Below are 19,728 nucleotides of genomic sequence, written 5' to 3' on the forward strand. Positions count from 1 at the left end.
GTAGCGGGTCGCCAGCAGCGCGCGTGCGCATCGAGACCCAGTAGTGCATGGTACTAGGTTACGTGATCCTGCGTAGGAGAGCCGCCTTGATTAGGAAAATTAGAGTAGCAAGGCTTATTGGTGCAAAATGAATCAGGTGAAACCTATAGCCAATGCTTTCCTACTAAGCCTTTTTTTTGCAGATGGTGATAGTTTTTCTTTGGTAATGGGTATTCATTCCCTTAAAGCTAGAATAGATTCAGGGGTACTCCTGAGAACGTTGGTTTTGGATTCAATTTACACTTTTTAGGGGGAATGACAAGAGGGCAGTAAGGGAAGAGGTAAGTGGATAGTAGATATGAGAGTAGTGAAAGATTTATTTAAAAAAAAAAAAATGTGGACCCGACTGGAGAGTACTCAACCTAGACACCAAGTGCTTAAGTGGGTAGACCCACCAGGCAAATGCAATGAATCTATTGGGATAGTTTTAGGTATTTATGATGGCTGTAAGCATTGCATTAACAATTGTACTAGTGATTCCTTCCAGAAGTTCCTTGAAGCCTAATACTGTCTGTTTCCAAGATGTAGCATTTGTCTGCCTGGTATCTTTTTAATGTGTTGTCATGTTTGTTTAGGCTCCATTCACACCTCAACAATTTGGATCGCAGGCAGAATTGCCGCGATTCTGCCTTGGATTCCAGAATCGCGGCAAAACACGGAACGTGTTTGCAATTCCATGATTTCTTAATGGCACCCCAAATGTGATGTGATTTTGCCGTGATAGTCGAGTGACAAAACACTCTACAATTGCAATATAAAAATCGCAAATTGGCTCTGTGCCAAGGTTTGGTACATGAGCTTCTTTGGAGCGGAGGGAGGCCCATTCAGATGAATTGTGCCGCTCCAAAAACACTCCACTCCACTGCGCTACACTCAGGTGTAAATGGATCCTAAAGGTTGAGGTGCAAAGGGACGCTCAAAGTTATGTTGAAGAATGGATCATTTTAGGTTGTAAACCTGTATCTAAAGTGTCTGTGTTTTTAGGACAACTCCACTAAATGTGGAGCATTGTACCCTGGTTGTGCATCCCCTGAAACAATGCAGTAATGCAATGGCTGAAAATTTAGCAACACTTACAGGGGTTAAATACCAAATAAACATCACTGTGTAAGAGCTCTCTAGCACCAAGATGTTAGCTGAGCCTTTTGGTTGTTTCACATTTTTCCATTAGTCAAAGAGCCTTTTCTGTAATTGTAAATGTGGAAGTATACTGTCGTTTTCTCTGTATGCGGACAGATATTCACACTACTTAGAATCTTAGAATATGAAAATTACTGTTGTGCCGAAATAATAAAAGGTTGTGTTTTTTTTTTTTATTCTAGAAAATTGACATCACCAATAAAGTGGTTGCTGAGCTGCTTTCAAAAACCACAGAATATCTCCAACCCAATCCAGGTAATGACTGTTTTCATGTAACGAGATTCTGAAAGGTTTGTGCTCAGAGGTAAATGTGGAAAAACTGAAATGAAATCCCGTCCACGCAAAAATACCTTACCCAATGTGTCCATCAAGAAGGGTTTCCACTATGCTGGATCTTGAAATTTATTGTGGAAGTGCAAAAGGTGTGAGGGCAGCTGAAGATACCGGGAGCATCCAGAACTCCAAGGTGGGAAGGATCACGTTTAGGATGCACTCACACTGGCAATTTTAGCTCTCCGGCTGGCCGGAGACACGAACAAAGCCGGTTTTGGCTTGGATCGGGTCTCCGATGTAAGAACCGGGAAACAACGTCACAGCGTCCCTATCTGTTTACTCGGCTGCCAAAGACGCAGATTTTTAAAAAATGTCAGTATTCCAAAATGCAGATTTTTACGATTTGAGTACTTTTAAGTGCAAATGAGGGATTTGGGCTCATTTAGACCCCAGATCCCTCTATAAAGACCTATCACTGTTATAAGGGATGTTTACGTTCCTTGTGACAGCAATAAAAGTGATCATATTTTTTTTTTTTTTTTAAAGGGACAGTGTAAAAAAAAGAAACTTTTTTTTTTTTAAAGAATCCCCGTCCCCGCGCATCAAAGAAACTGCTTACGTAAGTCGTGCCCGCAAATGTAAACAGTGTTCAAATTGCACATGTGAGGTATCGCCGCAATAATTCTAACAAAAAGACATCCTCTGTAACTCTGAACAGGTAACCGTTAATGTTGAAAGCGTCGCCTATGGAGATTTTTAAGTACCGTAGTTTGTCACCATTCCACGAGTGTGCACAAATTTAAACCGTAACATGTTGGGTATCTATTTGCTCAGCGTAACATCATCTTTCACAATATACAAAAAAACTGGGCTAACTGTTTAGTTTTTTTTTTTTTTTTATTTAGTGAAGTGTCTTTTTCCAAATAAATTGCGTTTGAAAGACCGCTGCACAAATACCATGTGGCATAAAATATTGCATTGACCGCCATTTTATTTTCCAGTGTCTTTGCTAAAAATATATATATAATGTTTGGGGGTTCTAAGTAATTTGCTAGCACAAAATACTGATTTTAACTTGTAAACAACAAGTGTCAAAAATAGGCTTGGTCCAGAAGTGGTTAAAAAATACACTGCAACCGGATCACATGGTAGTACTGTACCATGCGATCAGGTGCAGGCAAACGTACAGCATTTGTGCCCTGCGTTTGGGATGTCATTAACTTCACATTGACCCCGCTGCAGATCGCAACTGCAGTGCATTTTTAACGCGGTTTCGGGAAACGTGCATAGAACGTGGGTTTCCTTCACCGCTTTCTGGTGTGAGCTGGCCCTAACATTTATTGGACATCAGCGCAGTTGATTAAATGTTACTTACATCTTTGTCTTCTGTAATATGTTGCCTCATTGTCTTGCACTACTTTAAAGATTGTAAAACAGAAGGACAAATAAAGATACAAATATATTTTTCTACAATGTAATCACCTCATCTGTATGCATTGATTACTGTCTAATGAACTTGTCCTTTGTCTAAATTACTGTCAATAACCTTAGTACAACATCAAAGGGCATTTTATAACCATAATGGAAAAATTGTGCAACCTAAAGCAAAGTTGTCCCATGAGTAGCAAGGTTTACAATGTTGCAGAGCTGGCTTTTTAACCGCTTGCCGACCGCATCACTTAGATGTATGGTGGCAAATTGGCTCTTCTGTGCCAGATCACGTACCTAGTACCTAATCTGCCACTCCCGGGTAGAAGGAGCATGCGCCTCTTCTGCTGTGAATTGTCATAGCAGAAGCTGATTAGCAGGTGGCAGCCAATGGATGTCCGCCGACTACCAAAGCAGGGAATAAAATACATCACTTCCCTTTTAGTAAAAGCACCTCGCACAGTGCACAGAATGTCCGCCGCAATATCGCAGTCCCGCTCTAAGCCGCTGATAGCCGCCATTACTAGTAAAAAGAAAAAAAATAATTCTACATCGTTGCATGACCACAAAATTGTAAGTTGAAATAACAGTCCGTGTTGCAAAAAATGGCCTGGTTATGAAAGGGGGTAAATCTTCCGGAGATCAAGTTAAATGTTCCTGTTGCCATTTTAAAAGTTAAAAATATTCCCAAAGACCCAAGTTTTTTCCTCCTGAATCATAATGACATTCCTCTTAAAACATATAAAAATTCGGTCCTTATTTATTTAGTAAATGCAGCCCGATCCTTCCTTCATTCCCGCTCCATCGAATTCTTGACATCGAACATATGGAAAATCTTACCAACTTTCTCAAAGATACAACCAAAAAATTTAACAATATATGGTCCCGCTGGAAGGACTTTCGATATAGATAGAGAGAGAGAGATCTCTATATAGATATATCTATATCTACATACATATAGATAGATATCTATAGATATATATCTCTTTTATATCCCTTTTTTTTTTTTTTTTCTTTTTTTGTATCCTCCCCATTTGGATTAGGGTTTCACTTCCGTCCCACCCCTCCTTTTTTTTTTTTTTTCCCCCCTCTTTTCTTCCCCTCCTGTACAGTATTATTTCAACATCCATTGTGTTATCTCATATGTTATGCAACTGTTTATCATAACACTGTTTCATCTCATTGCCAATACTCTGAACATTTTTATTTTTTCTGTTACTCATAGGCAGAAGTTTTTTTTTTTTTGTTATTCTATGCATTAAGATAAAAAGCCTTCTGTGTGCAGCAGCCCCCCTAATACTTACCTGAGTCCCATCTCTATCCACCGATGTTGCAGGAGTGTCTCAACTGCCCCGGACTCCCCTCCTCATTGGCTGAGACAGCAGTGTGGCGCGATTGGCTCCAGCTGCTGTCAGTCAGCCAATGAGGAGATGGAAGGGGCCAGGGCCAGGCCACCAGTCCGTGTTTGAATGGACAAAGGGAGCTGTGGCTCGGCTCGGGTGTCCCCATAGCAAGCTGCTTGCTGTGGGGGCACTCAACAGGAGGGAGGAGCCAGGAGCACCGAAGACGGACCCGAGAAGAGGAGGATCTGGGCTTCTCTGTGCAAAACCATGCACAGAGCAGATAATAGAACATGTTTGTTATTTTTAACTAGAAAAAAAAACCTGAGACTTTTTAGTATCACTTTAAATAATAGAATGTATTTTAAAAAAAGTGGAAAACAAGTCATTTTGTAACCTGTTATTTACATCCTTTTTTTTTTTTTTTTTTTAAGCAAGCAGCATGTGGTCTGCAGAGAAGCTGGATGGTAGAGTTGGACCTTGCCGGAAGTTCCAAGCACAACATTGCTTGGTGTCTGGATGTTCTATAGTGACCTTCAGCTTGGCACCAAAGGTCATTTTGTATTAAACAGTTAAATTTTAAAGTAGAACTCCAAACTTCTGAGGGTTTTGAGATTCCTCACCAGGACAGAAAGTGAGGGGAAACCTTTCAAATGGGGGGACACTTTTTTATTTTAATTTTTTTTTTTTTTTTTTCAGTAGATTAGGGAAGAGTTATGACCTCATCGGTTGTGATTGTTATCCATGTAAGGGAGATCCACCCCTACCTCTTCCAGTGACAGGATAGCAAGCAGTGATGTTGTTCACTACAGCAGTATTTTTCATAATGGTGTCTGTTTTGTAAGAAGGTATGACATCAATAAGTCCTCTTTGAAGCGGCCGGGTAGCTGCAGCCATTGGTTTCCTGCGGCAAGAATCGGCGGATTGTTGCTGCCTAAATGACTGGGACATGCAATCAGCAGCACCTGCTCAGTCCATTTAAATAATAGCGGGCCGACAGCAGCTGCTGCCTTTCGCATGTAGCCTCACACAGAGCAGATAGCTGCACTTGGGGACAAATGTCTGAGCCTAGAAGCAGCTGACTGTATTCAGGCTCGGACTTCTGTCTCTATCCGCAACTAACCACTCTGTGTGTGGCTACATACAAAGAGCAGTGTCCGCTGTCAGCCCGCTATTAGTTGAAATGGTCTGAGCAGGTGCTGCTGATTGCATGACCCGGACATACCAGCAGCAAGAATCCACTGATTTTTGCCGCAAGAAACTGGCAGCCATAGCTACCCGGCTGTGTGAAGGACGTCGTCCTAGTTTTTTGAGGAAACTGCCTTTATAAATACATGAAAAAGTAGTATAATATACAGTACCTTTTTTTTTTTTTCAGCATATCGAGCTAGATTGGGAATGTTAAATACCATGTCAAAGATCAGAGGACAAGTTAAAACAACGGGCTACCCTCAGACCGAAGGTTTACTTGGAGACACCATGCTACGATATGGCCGAGAACTAGGAGAAGAGTCGGAGTTTGGTGAGTGAATAGCGAGGAGTTAATGTACTAAAGGCAAATAGGCGGTTCACTTTGGTGAATGGAATTGCAACTTTTCCCGATAATTTTTCCCAAAGCTTAATGAATGAAGTGAAATTTTTCTTTGTAAAGATTACCCAATTACAGGCAATTAAACGAAGGAAAAAAAGCAATGTTTGTAATAATTGGCTTGGCTGATGGAAGGCAGCAAAGCTTCACCTCATTCACTAAGCTCTGGGGAGACTTTACTTGCAAGGCACAACTTCCCTTTCAAAGTGATTTTGCCTTTAGTAAATTAACCCCTGCATTGGTGTCAAAATATTGTACAATTTCAACCTTGTACAGTGGTATTGCCTGTTTTTTAAATTGCAATATTTTGTGAATGTGAAAACAGAATGCCAGGCAATAATTGATTTACAAAGTATAAATTATGGTGCCCATAAATAAAAATGACTTGTTTTATTACAAAAAATGAAATATTTGACTTCATTGTTCCTTTTTGTGCAAATATTGACTTTTTTCTTTTTTAACATTTGTTTATACAGTGTAGTATTACGTGTAGAGATTTGTAAATTTAGCAACAAAAGGGAGATCTTCGTAGTTCTGTGCTGGCACTCTGCTTCCTGCTTTACAACTATGGACATATGAGCCAACCACTGAGGCGTATTTATAAAGCAGTGAATGTGACACAGGTGGCTAATCACTTCCTGTAATTTAAAACCCATACATTAGAAAGATTCACCTAGAGTGAATAGTTGGGTGAATGTCACATTAAAAGAGAAGTATTGGTATTTTATTTAGAATCCTACTTGCCTAGGTGGTACTTAACGATGCTGCATTTCTCCTCCGCAGGCTGTAAGGTGATGATTGCTCGGTTCTTCGTGCTCCTTGAGCAGAGAGCTGGTGAATGTCAGTCACCGCACTCTGTTCCCCCCCCCCTCCCCCGGCACTCACTGGAGCACTGGGCTGTGGAGGGGGCGAGAGCAGCAGGCTCAGGCTCCCAGCAGCTTGCCAAGAGGCTAAACCAGGTGTCGGTGCAGGCATGTGGGCAGATCCTGACCATATCGATCTTTCCCGAGCCTGTACCGGCTCTGTGTCGTCGACTTTAGCTGTACTTCTCTTTTTAACTGATTTACAAATATACCCTACTAGACTTGCATTGTGATGAAGAGCAGTAAATGTAGCCATTGTGTGGGAGTTTCCTAACCCAGTTGTCTAACATACTGTATATGGCAGGAGCAGGATGGTAAAATGGAAGGAATTAAAGTAATGGGAATATAGAGATTAAATATCTCAACGTAGATAGAGGGAATTATTTTTACAGAATGAAGCAGCATGGATATACAAACTTCATATGCCAAATCCTAATGGTATCTGCAATGTTTGCTGGAATTGTTTCCCTGGATGTTGTCCATTCTGTATACCACTTTAAAAATTGTATTTTATATGGTCTGATTAAGTTGATGCCTCCGAAGATGATATTTATGTCCTTTAATGGGAGAGTTAGTTTGTGGCTCTTCTTACTTAAGAGGGATGGGAGATTCCCATGAGAGAGTCCCATGACATAGGAACAAAACGTGTTGGTGACTGGGTATGGCGGCTCTGCTGGAGAGCCTGGAAACAGACTATTCCGCATTTGCCCAGGATCTTCCACGTTTCAGTGACTGCATAGGTTCAAGGGCGATGGTGCGACCCCAGCCACTTACAGCACGAAAGGAATCTAGACAGATAAGTACGCTGTACTGAGGAATGAGGATCGCTCTCATTGGGACAATGTGAATGGAGTTGTACTCTTCGGTTTAAAGTTTGCTCAGTATTGGATGTTCGAGTTCAGTAACAATTTGTGAACATTTTTAAACTTATGCAATTGGATAAATCCATATGCGGCAGTGATCTGTTCTTTGGCAGTGATCTATTCTTTGGCAGATCGATACAAAGCTTGGACTTTCTGTCTACTTGTATTGTCAAATTTATCGGCGTATAACACGCACCCCAATTTAAGAAGGAAGTTTCAGGAAAAAAACTTTAAAAAAAAAAATAAACCACTTTGAAGCAAAATAACGACCAGTGAGCATCAATGCAGCCTGATCTGTGCCCATCTACAGCTTCAGTGCAGCCTGATCTGTGCCTATCTGCAGCCTGATCTGCGCCCATCTCCCCCATCAATGCAGCTGCCTGATTAAACCTCACCATCTCTCATCTCTCGCAGGAAATTACCGAGCCGTCATCTCCTGTTTATTCGGCTCTCAGTCGGCAGTCACATACACAGTCCCGCCATCGACATAGGACCAGCTCCTGTGATAGACAGAACACTGGTCCAATGCCGGTGGCAGAGGCGGGACTGTGTGTGTGACGTGTGAGCCGAGTGGCGAGGAGATGATGGCTTGGTGAATTCCGGCGGCACTCGTCCCCTCTCCTTCACCTCCAAGGTACGCTGTCGGCGTATAACATGCACCCATGATTGAAAAAGTGCGCGTTATACGCCGATAAATACGGTAATTAAAAATGCAGTCATGCGTCTATATGGCGATTTATGTAGTAATGATTCTTTGGGTGTAGAAAGAACCTAAACAATGGATATTTTTTTCTGGATGTACATAAAGAAAGGTAGCCGTATACGGTTTTAGGTGGAGTCATAACAATTGAAGGTTGCTGTTCAGGCATATATGGATGACTTGACACCTTTGCCATAGCTTATCCTCCTTTGGGATAATTATCCACCTTTAATTCGGTCAATTCAGTAGTTAGGATATCTGTGCAGAACACTGGTAGAACCATCCAGAAATGCATGGATCTATATGTGCACTGAGTTTTATTGACCTATGATACAATTTTCAAAGTAGCTACTAATCGGAATGGGGATATAGATTCTTTCCAACTCCACCTGGAACTGAAAAATACATGACAAGGGTGCTCATACTTGGAATGGAATGCATATTTTTCAGTGTCAGGTGGAGTTGGAAGGAATATGTATCCCCATTGTGATTAGTAGCTACTTTCAAAATTGTATGTGTGAATTGAGCTTAAACTGATTTATGACTGGAAGGTTGCATTTATTTAAGCGGAATGCACGTTCGGCAGTCACTGGTAGGGCCAGTAGGATTATCTTTGTCTACAAATCGGCATCTCTGTTCTGTTCTGTAACTAAATTTTGAAACCATCTATATCCGATTTAAATTGACACTCAAGAGAATGTGGATTCCAGTGATGCGAATATCCTGATGTTTGTCTTTGAGGGGTATTTTTATTTTATTTTTTAAAGTGTCCTTACACTTGTGCTCTCGAGGGATGTAAATAATGTACATTTGGTGCATAAACTCTTTAGAACAGCTGTGTGGAACGCTGGTAGCACAAATCACATTTAAAGTAGAACTAAAAGCAAAACCATTTTTTTCATTAGAATAGAGTAACTGAGGGTTATAACGCCTGTCCAGTTTAATTTTGGCATCTGTGTCCCATTGGGGAGATTTTCCTGTCCCATAGCCAAAACAGGAAGTGAGAGAAAATCTCTCTAAAGCGAATTAATATCTGGATTTCACCAGGGTCACCAGAACTAGTGTCCCTGTTGGAAGATATCCCCACTATTCCTGTTCTGGGGACAACCCAAAATTTGGGATTTTCTTTTACTTTCACTTTTGATGATAATCGTAAACAGGACAAATAGGGTGAAACAGGGACTCAAACAGCAGTAGAAAACCACAAAAAAAAGTTTTACCTGTAGTTATACTTTAAGGGAGACATATAGCCAAAGCTTGGTGGATGTCCGAGTCGGTCCAGGCTCTGAAAAGATCCCAACCATATGGAATCCACTCAGCAGCCTATATTGAAACCTGGCTCAGCCTCTCGGTGATCCGCTGAGAGCCTGAGCCAGCCCCTCCCACCACATCCACAGCCCAGCGCTTCAGTGAGTGTTGGAGGAGTAGAGCAGAGAGTTGGAGACTGACAGTCACCACTGTCTGATCAGAGTGGAAGAGGAGAACTGAGCGACCAGCAGTGTTTGTTTGCTCAGTTCTCACTGTAAAGCTGGCGGGGGACAGGTGCAGCATCGGATCGATAATGGACACCTAGCGGACTATAATGGGTTTTTCTTTCTCGAACATCACGGGACACAGAGCCTCAGTAATAACTGATGGGTTATATAGGAATCACTAGGTGATTGGACACTGGCACACCCTAACCAGTAAGTTCAACCCCCTATATAATCCCTCCCCTCAGGGATACCTCAGTTTTTACGCCAGTGTCTTAGGTGATGGACGTGTAAAGATGTCCTGTGCTGCGCTCCAAAGGGAATATCCTATACTGGGGCAAGCCAGACGAACCAGATCCATTTCAAAGTGTCTTTTCTAGGCCGAATTGAATGGTACCCGGGCCTCGTGTCCGAAGAAACAAGGTTTTACCTGTAACGCTTCCTCTTTTTAGAGAGCTGGACCCTGCATATCAGAAAATGGTTTTCTATCCTTATTTCTGGCCGGGTGCTTTACAGGCCCAGAACTGTGGATCCCCTATCCGTAGGGGGCCACAGTCTCTGAAGGTTTTTCTTTCTCGAACATCACGGGACACAGAGCCACAGTAATTACTGATGGGTTATATAGGTATCACTGGTGATTGGACACTGGCACACCCTATCAGGAAGTTCAACCCCCTATATAATCCCTCCCCCTTGCAGGGATACCTCAGTTTTTACGCCAGTGTCTTTGGTGATGGACGTGTAAAGATGTCCTGTGCTGAGCTCTAAAGGGAATATCCTAAGATCCTATACTGGGGTCAAGCCAGGTGAACCGGATCCATTCAAAGTGTCTTTTCATGGCCGAATTGAATGGTACCCGGGCCTCGTGTCTGAAGAAACGAGGTTTTACCCGTAATGCTTCTCTTTTTAGAGAGCTGGACCCCGCAGATCAGAAAATGGCTTTAAACTTCCTAATTTCTGGCGAGGTGCTTTACGGTCCCAGAACTGTTGGATCCCCCTATTCGTAGGGGGCCCCAGTCTCTGACGGTTTTTTCAAACGGAGCCCACCGTGAGAGGTGAAGATTGGGTCTGTGTAAACAGCACCCTGCGGCTGGATAAGGTAAGAGGAGATTCCACAGAATTTTTGAGTTCTAGTGGCTTTTCTCCTTTAAGGTAAATGCATGCTATGCCTATTGTGACCACCGGGGGCTGCCAAGAGCACAAACCTGCACATGCTGACTGTCTGTCTCAGGTGTTTTCATCGCTGATTATGTCCCAGCGTCTCAAGCAGGCTGCAAACAGGTAAGATGGAAAGGGGGATTTCTCATGTTTGAATGTTCCCCCCCAGGCTAGAGAGGGGCCACAGGGGTCTAGAAAGTGGTTATACCACCCGGGCTCTGCGGCCTAATGGCCACCATCTCTGAAGATAGCCGTTTAGGCAGATCTTGTTACCAGCCTCCCCATACCCCCCCCCCCCCCATCCCCAGCCTTTCTCCAGAAGCATGACAGGAGAGTCGGCAGCGCGGGAAGCACTCGTTTTTTTCAAAACTCGAGGGGGGGGGCGGTAGAGGAGGGGGCGGGACGTCAGCACAGGTGCTTAGACTCCCACTCAGGCCAGCTGCAGGCTATTAAAGGCACTCTGTACAGGTGCACACAGCCTTCTAAGAGACACAGAGCTGACGGTCGCATGTAAGGTGGGACACAGGCATTCTCCTAGGCAGCATTTACTGAAGTAACACCAGACTGAGCATTGGGTAGCAAGGCTTTTAGCCAGACTACATCGCTCAGCGGGCAGTGTTCATTTGTATACCTCACACCTTGTTGCTTTGCACTATGGGTAGAAGAGGTTTAAGCACCCCAGGAACCAGAGACACTAGGGGATCTCGTTCAGGTTCTGAGGGCCCCCTGTCGGTAGCATCCTCCCCCCCTAAAGATGGGCCAGGGACGGCTAGCCAGGGAGAGCCATCGGGGTCAGGGGCTACACCTGCTTCTGGCACTTCAGCCCCTGTATATATTACACAAGAGGTTTTTTCCTCAACCATTAATGGTCTAGAGGAAAGATTAATGGCCGTGATTACGTCTTCACTCAGTGGAAGAAAACGCACTAGGCTTTCCTCTGTTCCCCAAGACCCTCAGACAGAGGAGCTCTGGGATAAAGGAGATGAATCCCTTTCAGAGGTTCAGGATGGGACGGATGATTCCTCTTCGGAGGAATCAGGTGGAGAGGGACCCTCTGCGACTTCCCAAGAGGAGAAAGTCTTAGTGCAGATCCTCACTGGATTGGTCCGCTCCACATTTAAGTTGCCCATACCTGAAACTGCTAAAGAATCCTCTTCTGCTTTGGGGTCACTGAAACCTTTCCAAGCAGCACATGCTTTTCCTGTTCATACTTTACTTGAAAAGCTCATTTATTCTGAGTGGGATCACCCAGACAAACGTTTTTTTCCGCCGAGAAAGTTTTCAACACTTTATCCGATGGAAGAAAAGTTTATTAAAATGTGGGGAATACCGGCTATTGATGTCGCCATTTCCTTCGTAAATAATAGCCTGACTTGTCCTGTAGACAATGCTCAGATGCTCAGGGATCCTGTAGATAAAAGGATGGAATCCCTATTGAAGGATGTTTTCTCCTTAGCAGGATCAGTGGCCCAACCTGCAGTAGCAGCGATTGGAGTCTGTCAATACTTAAGAGACCATGTTAAGCAGGTCATCAAAGTATTACCTGAACAGCAGGCCCAGGGGTTTGCTAACCTTCCAGCGGACTTATGCTTTGTGGTTGACACCATTAGAGATTCTATTGTGCAAACCTCCCGTCTTTCACTGGGGTTGGTGCATATACGTAGAATCCTATGGTTGAAAAATTGGTCAGCCGAAGCACCATGTAAGAAGCTACTGGCTGGGTTTCCATTTCGTGGTGCAAGGTTGTTTGGAGAGGACTTGGATAACTATATCAAGAGAATCTCTTGTGGGAAAAGCACTCTCTTACCTGTCAAGAAGAAGAGTAAGCGTCCCTCTTTCAAACGGACTCTTTCCCCAGCGCCGGGGGCTTCAGCCTCCAGGCAGTCTCGACGGCCGCCTCCATCGGGGTCCAGAGACAAGAGTCAACCCCAGGGACAAAAGAAGTCCTGGGGAAAGAAGCCTACTAGGCAAAACACTAAGACCTCTGCATGAGGGGGCGCCCCCGCTCACTCGAGTGGGGGGAAGACTGCAACAGTTCTCAGAGCTCTGGCAGGAGGACTTCCAGGACAGATGGGTAATCTCCACGGTAACCTTAGGGTACAAGCTGGAGTTTCAGGAATTCCCCTCTCCTCGGTTCCTCAGATCAAATGTTCCCAGAGAAGAAGCAGACGCTCCTTCTAGCGTTAGAGCGACTTTTGTCGCAGGAGGTCATTATGATAGTTCCCGCAAAGGACCAGGGATTGGGCTTCTATTCCAACCTTTTTACGGTCCAAAAGCCAAATGGGGATGTCAGGCCCATTCTGGACTTAAGGGATCTGAACCGATTCCTAAGGATTCAATCCTTCCGCATGGAATCAATTCGAACAGTAGTTCCCACCCTGCAGGGAGGAGAATTTCTGGCATCAATAGACATCAGAGATGCATATCTGCATGTGCCCATTTTTCCTGCTCATCAGAAGTTTCTGCGCTTCGAGGTAGGAGGGCACCATTTCCAGTTTGTGGCTCTGCCTTTCGGGATAGCCACTGCACCTCGAGTGTTCACAAAGATCTTGGCTCCTCCTCTGGCCAGATTAAGGGCTCAGGGTATAGCTGTCATAGCATACCTAGACGACCTGCTCTTGATAGACCGGTTGGTAGCCTCTTTGAATGGAAACTTGAGGACCACAGTCAGGTATCTAGAACACCTGGGTTGGATCCTCAACTTAGAAAAGTCTTTCCTAAAACCAGTAAGAAGACTGGAGTATTTAGGTCTGATTATAGATACAAGCCAGGAGAAAATATTTCTACCCCAGGCAAAGATCACTGCTTTGAGAGAGCTGATTCTGACAGTAAGGACCAAGAAGGGTCCCTCAGTCCGCCTTTGTATGAGGCTACTAGGGAAGATGGTGTCTTCATTCGAAGCAGTTCCCTATGCTCAGTTTCACTCAAGAATGCTGCAACACAGTATTCTGTCGACCTGGAACAAGAAGGTTCAGGCATTAGACTTTCCGATGCACCTGTCGCATGCGGTGCGTCAGAGCCTCAATTGGTGGCTCATACCCGAAAACCTGCAGAAGGGGAAATCCTTTCTACCGGTTACCTGGACGGTGGTAACAGATGCCAGTCTGTCAGGTTGGGGAGCAGTTCTGGAACAGGCTGCGGTCCAAGGGGTATGGTCCAAGACAGAGAGGACCTTACCCATCAACATTCTGGAGATCCGGGCGATACATCTAGCTCTAAAGGCCTGGACTATCAGGCTACAGGGTTGTCCAGTCAGGATCCAGTCCGACAATGCCACAGCAGTGGCTTATGTCAATCATCAGGGAGGCACCCGGAGCCGAGCTGCTCAAAAAGAGGTGAACCAGATCTTAGTCTGGGCAGAGATGCATGTGCCATGCATATCGGCAGTTTTCATCCCGGGAATAGAGAATTGGCAGGCGGACTATCTAAGTCGCCAGCAGTTACTTCCAGGGGAATGGTCTCTGCATCCCGACGTCTTTTGGGCCATATGCCAAAGATGGGGGGTTCCAGATGTAGATCTCTTTGCATCCCGATTCAACAAAAAGATAGACAGATTTGTGGCAAGGACAAAAGATCCTCTTGCATGCGGGACGGATGCGTTGGTGATTCCGTGGCATCGGTTCTCACTGATTTACGCATTCCCGCCTATTCTGCTATTACCACGACTCCTTCGCAGGATCAGGCAGGAAAGGAAGTCAGTACTTCTGGTGGCCCCCGCTTGGCCCAGAAGGACTTGGTATGCAGAAATAGTAAGGATGACAGTAGGTTCCCCGTGGACACTACCGGTACGCCCAGACCTGTTATCTCAAGGTCCAGTGTTCCATCCTGCCTTACAAACGCTAAATTTGACGGTTTGGCTGTTGAGACCCACGTTCTGAAGAGTCGTGGGCTCTCAGGTCCTGTCATATCTACCTTGATTAATGCAAGGAAGCCAGCTTCCAGGATGATTTATCATAGAGTCTGGAAAGCTTATATAACCTGGTGTGAATCCAGAGGTTGGCATCCCAGGAAATATGTGATGGGTAGAATTCTTGATTTTCTACAATTAGGATTAGAGATGAAGCTGGCCTTGAGTACCATCAAGGGCCAGGTCTCTGCTTTATCAGTATTACTTCAGCGGCCACTTGCTTTGCATTCTTTGGTCCGAAACTTTATGCAGGGGGTGATGCGTCTTAATCCTCCGGTTAAAGCGCCCCTAAACCCCTGGGACTTGAATTTGGTCATGGCTGTGTTACAGAAACAGCCTTTTGAACCAATAAGTCAGATTCCTTTGGTCTTGTTGACAAGGAAATTAATTTTTCTGGTGGCCATCTCTTCTGCTAGAAGAGTATCAGAATTAGCAGCTCTTTCCTGTAAGGAGCCTTATTTGATTATACACAAGGATAGAGTGGTACTACGCCCTCATCCTGGTTTTTTACCGAAGGTGGTTTCTGATTTTCATTTAAACCAAGACATTGTTCTACCTTCCTTTTTTCCAGATCCCTGTTCTCCGGAAGAGAGATCTCTACATTCGTTGGATGTAGTAAGAGCAGTTAAGGCCTATCTAGGGGCAACTGCTCAGATCCGCAGGACGGATGTTTTGTTTGTGCTGCCAGAGGGTCCCAATAGAGGACAGGCAGCGTCAAAAGCTACCATTTCTAAATGTATTCGACAATTGACCATTCAAGCTTACGGTTTGAAACAGAAGATTCCTCCATTTCAGATCAGGGCACATTCCACAAGGGCTATTGGTGCTTCTTGGGCAGTGCATCACCAGGCCTCTATGGCTCAAATCTGCAAGGCCGCAACCTGGTCTTCAGTTCATACATTCACCAAATTCTATCAGGTGGATGTGAGAAGGCATGAGGATGTCGCCTTTGGGCGTAGTGTGCTGCAGGCAGCGGTACAGGGTCCTCAGGTCTGATTGCACCCTACTTGGTCGTGGTTCCCCCCCCTCAGGTAGCATTGCTCTGGGACATCCCATCAGTAATTACTGTGGCTCTGTGTCGCGTGATGTTCGAGAAAGAAAATAGGATTTTTTAAAACGGCTTACCTGTAAAATCCTTTTCTTTCGAAGGACATCACGGGACACAGAGGTCCCGCCCCTCTTCTAATACACTATATTGCTTGGCTACAAAACTGAGGTATCCCTGCAAGGGGGGGGGGATTATATAGGGGGTTGAACTTCCTGATAGGGTGTGCCAGTGTCCAATCACCAGTGATACCTATATAACCCATCAGTAATTACTGTGGCTCTGTGTCCCGTGATGTCCTTCGAAAGAAAAGGATTTTACAGGTAAGCTGTTTTAAAAAATCCTATTTTTCAAACGGAGCCCACCGTGAGAGGTGAAGATTGGGTCTGTATAACAGAACCCTGCAGCTGGATAAGGTAAGGGAGATTCCACAGAATTTTTTAATTCTAGTAGGTTTTCTCCTTTAAGGTAAATGCATGCTATGCCTATTGTCGCCACCGGGGGCTGCCAAGAGCACATACCTTCTCATGCTGATGTCTGTCTCAGTGTTCTCTCTCTGCACAAGCTCCTCCGGCCGGCTCCAGGTAGGATGGGATGGGGGGCTCTCCTCAGGGATATCTCCCCCCAGACTAGGGGGAGGCCGCAGGTGGTCTGTGAGGCGGTTATACACCGCACTATCACCGCCGCCGCCATTGCCACGTGCAGGCCCCATCACTACCGGCCTCTCTCCTTCCTCTCCCTCCCCCAGCCTTTCCTCCATGCTGTCCCGGAGGGTCGGCTGGCGCGGGAAGCGCGCGTTTTACGAAAAACGAGGGGGGGGGGCGTCAGCACAGCATCCAGCGTGCTCAGACTCCCACATTTGGCGGCTGAAGGCTATTAAAGGCACAAGTTACAGGTGAACTAAGCCTTTGGAGGGACACAGAGCTGACGGTCGCATGTAAGGTGGGACACAGGCATTCTCCTAGGCAGCATTTACTAAGATAACACCAGACTGGGCATTTGGTAGCAAGGCTTTTGCCAGACTACATCGCTCAGCAGTCAGTGTTCATTTTGTGATACCTCCACCTTGTTGCTTTGCACTATGGGTAGAAGAGGTTCAAATACCCCAAAAACCAGAGGCTCTAGGGGATCTCATTCAGGTTCTGAGGACCCCCTTTCTGCAGCATCCTCCCCCCCGAGGGGTCAGGGACGGCTAGCCAGGGAGAGCCGTTGGGGTCAGGGGCTACACCTGCTTTTTGCACTTCAGCCCCTGTATACATTACACAGGAAGTTTTTTCCTCAACCATTAATGGTTTAGAGGAAAGATTAATGGCCGTGATTACATCTTCACTCAGTGGAAGAAAACACACTAGGCCTTCCGCTGTTCCCCAAGACCCTCAGGAAGAGGAGTTCTGGGATAAAGGAGAAGAATCCCTTTCAGAGTATTAGGATGGGACGGATGATTCCTCTTCGGAGGAATCAGGTGGAGAGGGACCCTCTTCGGCTTCCCAAGAGGAGAAAGTCTTAGTACAGATCCTTACTGGATTGGTCTGCTCCACATTTAAGTTGCCCATATCTGAATCAGTTAAAGAACCCTCTTCTTCTTTAGGGTCACTGAAACCTCCTCAAACAGCACATGCTTTTCCTGTTCATAATTTACTTGAAAAGCTCCTTTATTCTGAGTGGGATCACCCAGATAAACGTTTTTTTCCGCCGAAAAAGTTTTCAACACTTTATCCTATGAAAGAAAAGTTTATTAAAATGTGGGGAATACCGGCCATTGATGCGGCCATTTCCTCCATAAATAATAGTCTGACTTGTCCTGTAGACAGTGCTCAGATGCTCAGGGATCCTGTGGATAAAAAGATGGAATCCCTATTGAAGGATGTTTTCTCCTTAGGTTCAGTGGCTCAACCTGCAGTAGCAGCGATTGGAGTCTGTCAATACTTAAGAGACCATGTTAAGCAGGTCATCAAAGTTTTACCTGAACAGCAGGCCCAGGGGTTGGCTAACCTTCCAGCGGCCTTATGTTATGTTGTTGACGCCATCAGAGATTCTATCATGCAAACCTCTCGTCTTTCACTGGGGTTGGTGCATATACGTAGAATCCTATGGTTGAAAAATTGGTCAGCCGAAGCACCATATAAGAACCTTCTGGCTGGGTTTCCATTTCGTGGTGCAAGGTTGTTTGGAGAGGACTCTGATAACTATATCAAGAGAATCTCTTGTGGGAAAAGCACTCTCTTACCTGTTAAGAAGAAGAGTAAGCGTCCCTCTTTCAAACGGACTCTTTCCCCAGCGCCAGGGGCTTCAGCCTCCAGGCAGTCTCGACGGCCTCCTCCGTCTGGGTCAAGAAACTAGAGTCAACCCCAGGGACAAAAGAAGTCCTGGTGGAAGAAGCCTACTAGGCAAGACACTAAGACCTCTTTATGAAGGGGCGCCCCCTCTCGCTCGAGTGGGGGGAAGACTGCTACAGTTCTCAAGGCTCTGGCAGGAGGACTTCCAGGACAGATGGGTAATTTCCACGGTAACCTTAGGGTACAAGCTGGAGTTTCAAGAATTTCCCTCTCCTTGTTTCCTCAGATCAAGTGTCCCCAGAGATCCAGAGAACAAGCAGTCGCTCCTTCTAGCGTTAGAGCGACTTTTGTCGCAGGAGGTCATTATGGTGGTTCCCGCGAAGGATCAAGGATTGGGCTTCTATTCCAACCTTTTTACGGTCCAAAAACCAAATGGGGATGTCAGACCCATTCTGGATTTAAGGGATCTGAACTGATTCCTAAGGATTCAGTCCTTCCGCATGGAATCAATTCGGACAGTAGTCTCCATCCTGCAGGGAGGAGAATTTCTGGCATCAATAGACATCAGAGATGCATATCTGCATGTGCCCATTTTTCCTGCGCATCAGAAGTTTCTGCGCTTCGAGATAGGAGGGCGCCATTTCCAGTTTGTGGCTCTGCCTTTTGGGATAGCCACTGCACCTCGAGTGTTCACAAAGATCTTGGCTCCTCCTCTGGCCAGATTAAGGGCTCAGGGTATAGCTGTTATAGCATACCTAGACGACCTGCTCTCCATAGACTGGTTGGTAGCCTCCTTGAACGGGAACTTGAGGACCACAGTCGAGTATCTGGAACACCTAGGTTGGATCCTCAACCTAGAAAAATCTTTCCTAAAACCAGTAAGAAGACTGGAGTATTTGGGTCTGATCATAGATACAAGCCAGGAGAAAATATTTCTACTTCAGGCAAAGATCTCTGCTTTAAGGGAGCTAATTCTTGCAGTCAGGACCAAAAAGGGTCCTTCTGTCCACCTTTGTATGAGGCTGCTAGGAAAGATGGTGTCTTCATTCGAAGCAGTTCCCTATGCTCAGTTTCATTCAAGACTGCTGAAACACAGTATTCTGTCAGCCTGGAATAGGAAGGTTCAGGCATTTGACTTTCCGATGCCCCTTTCTTCATGCGGTGCGTCAGAGCCTCAATTGGTGGCTAATACCGGAAAACCTGCAGAAGGGGAAATCCTTTCTACCGGTTACCTGGAAGGTGGTAACAACAGATGCCAGTCTGTCGGGTTGGGGAGCAGTTCTGGAACAGTCTGCGGTCCAAGGGGTATGGTCCAAAACCGAGAGGACCTTACCCATCAACGTTCTGGAGATCCATGCGGTATATCTAGCCCTAAAGGCCTGGACTGTCAGGCTACAGGGTTGTCCAGTCAGGATCCAGTCCGACAATGCCACAGCAGTGGCTTATGTCAATCATCAGGGAGGCACAGGGAGTCGAGCTGCTCAAAAAGAGGTGAACCAGATCTTAGTCTGGGCAGAGAAGCATGTGCCATGCATATCGGCAGTTTTCATTCCAGGGATAGAGAACTGGCAGGCGGACTATTTAAGTCGCCAGCAGTTACTTCCAGGGGAATGGTCTCTGCATCCCGACGTCTTTT

General features: G+C 45.4%; 1 protein-coding gene across 2 annotated transcripts in view; it reads left to right on the forward strand.

Moving 5' to 3' along the window:
• Positions 1-19,728, forward strand: part of LOC141131384 (lamin-B3-like) — a 278,047-nt gene that overhangs the window by 215,834 nt on the left and 42,485 nt on the right. For both annotated transcript variants that reach the window (XM_073618578.1, XM_073618579.1), the window contains 2 exons: positions 1,362-1,434; positions 5,599-5,742. In XM_073618578.1, the coding sequence (XP_073474679.1) occupies positions 1,362-1,434; positions 5,599-5,742 (217 nt within the window). The remainder of the gene's footprint in view (positions 1-1,361; positions 1,435-5,598; positions 5,743-19,728) is intronic.

The sequence above is a fragment of the Aquarana catesbeiana genome, linkage group LG03 (genome assembly GCF_042186555.1).
Source record: "Aquarana catesbeiana isolate 2022-GZ linkage group LG03, ASM4218655v1, whole genome shotgun sequence".
Lineage (NCBI taxonomy): Eukaryota > Metazoa > Chordata > Amphibia > Anura > Ranidae > Aquarana > Aquarana catesbeiana.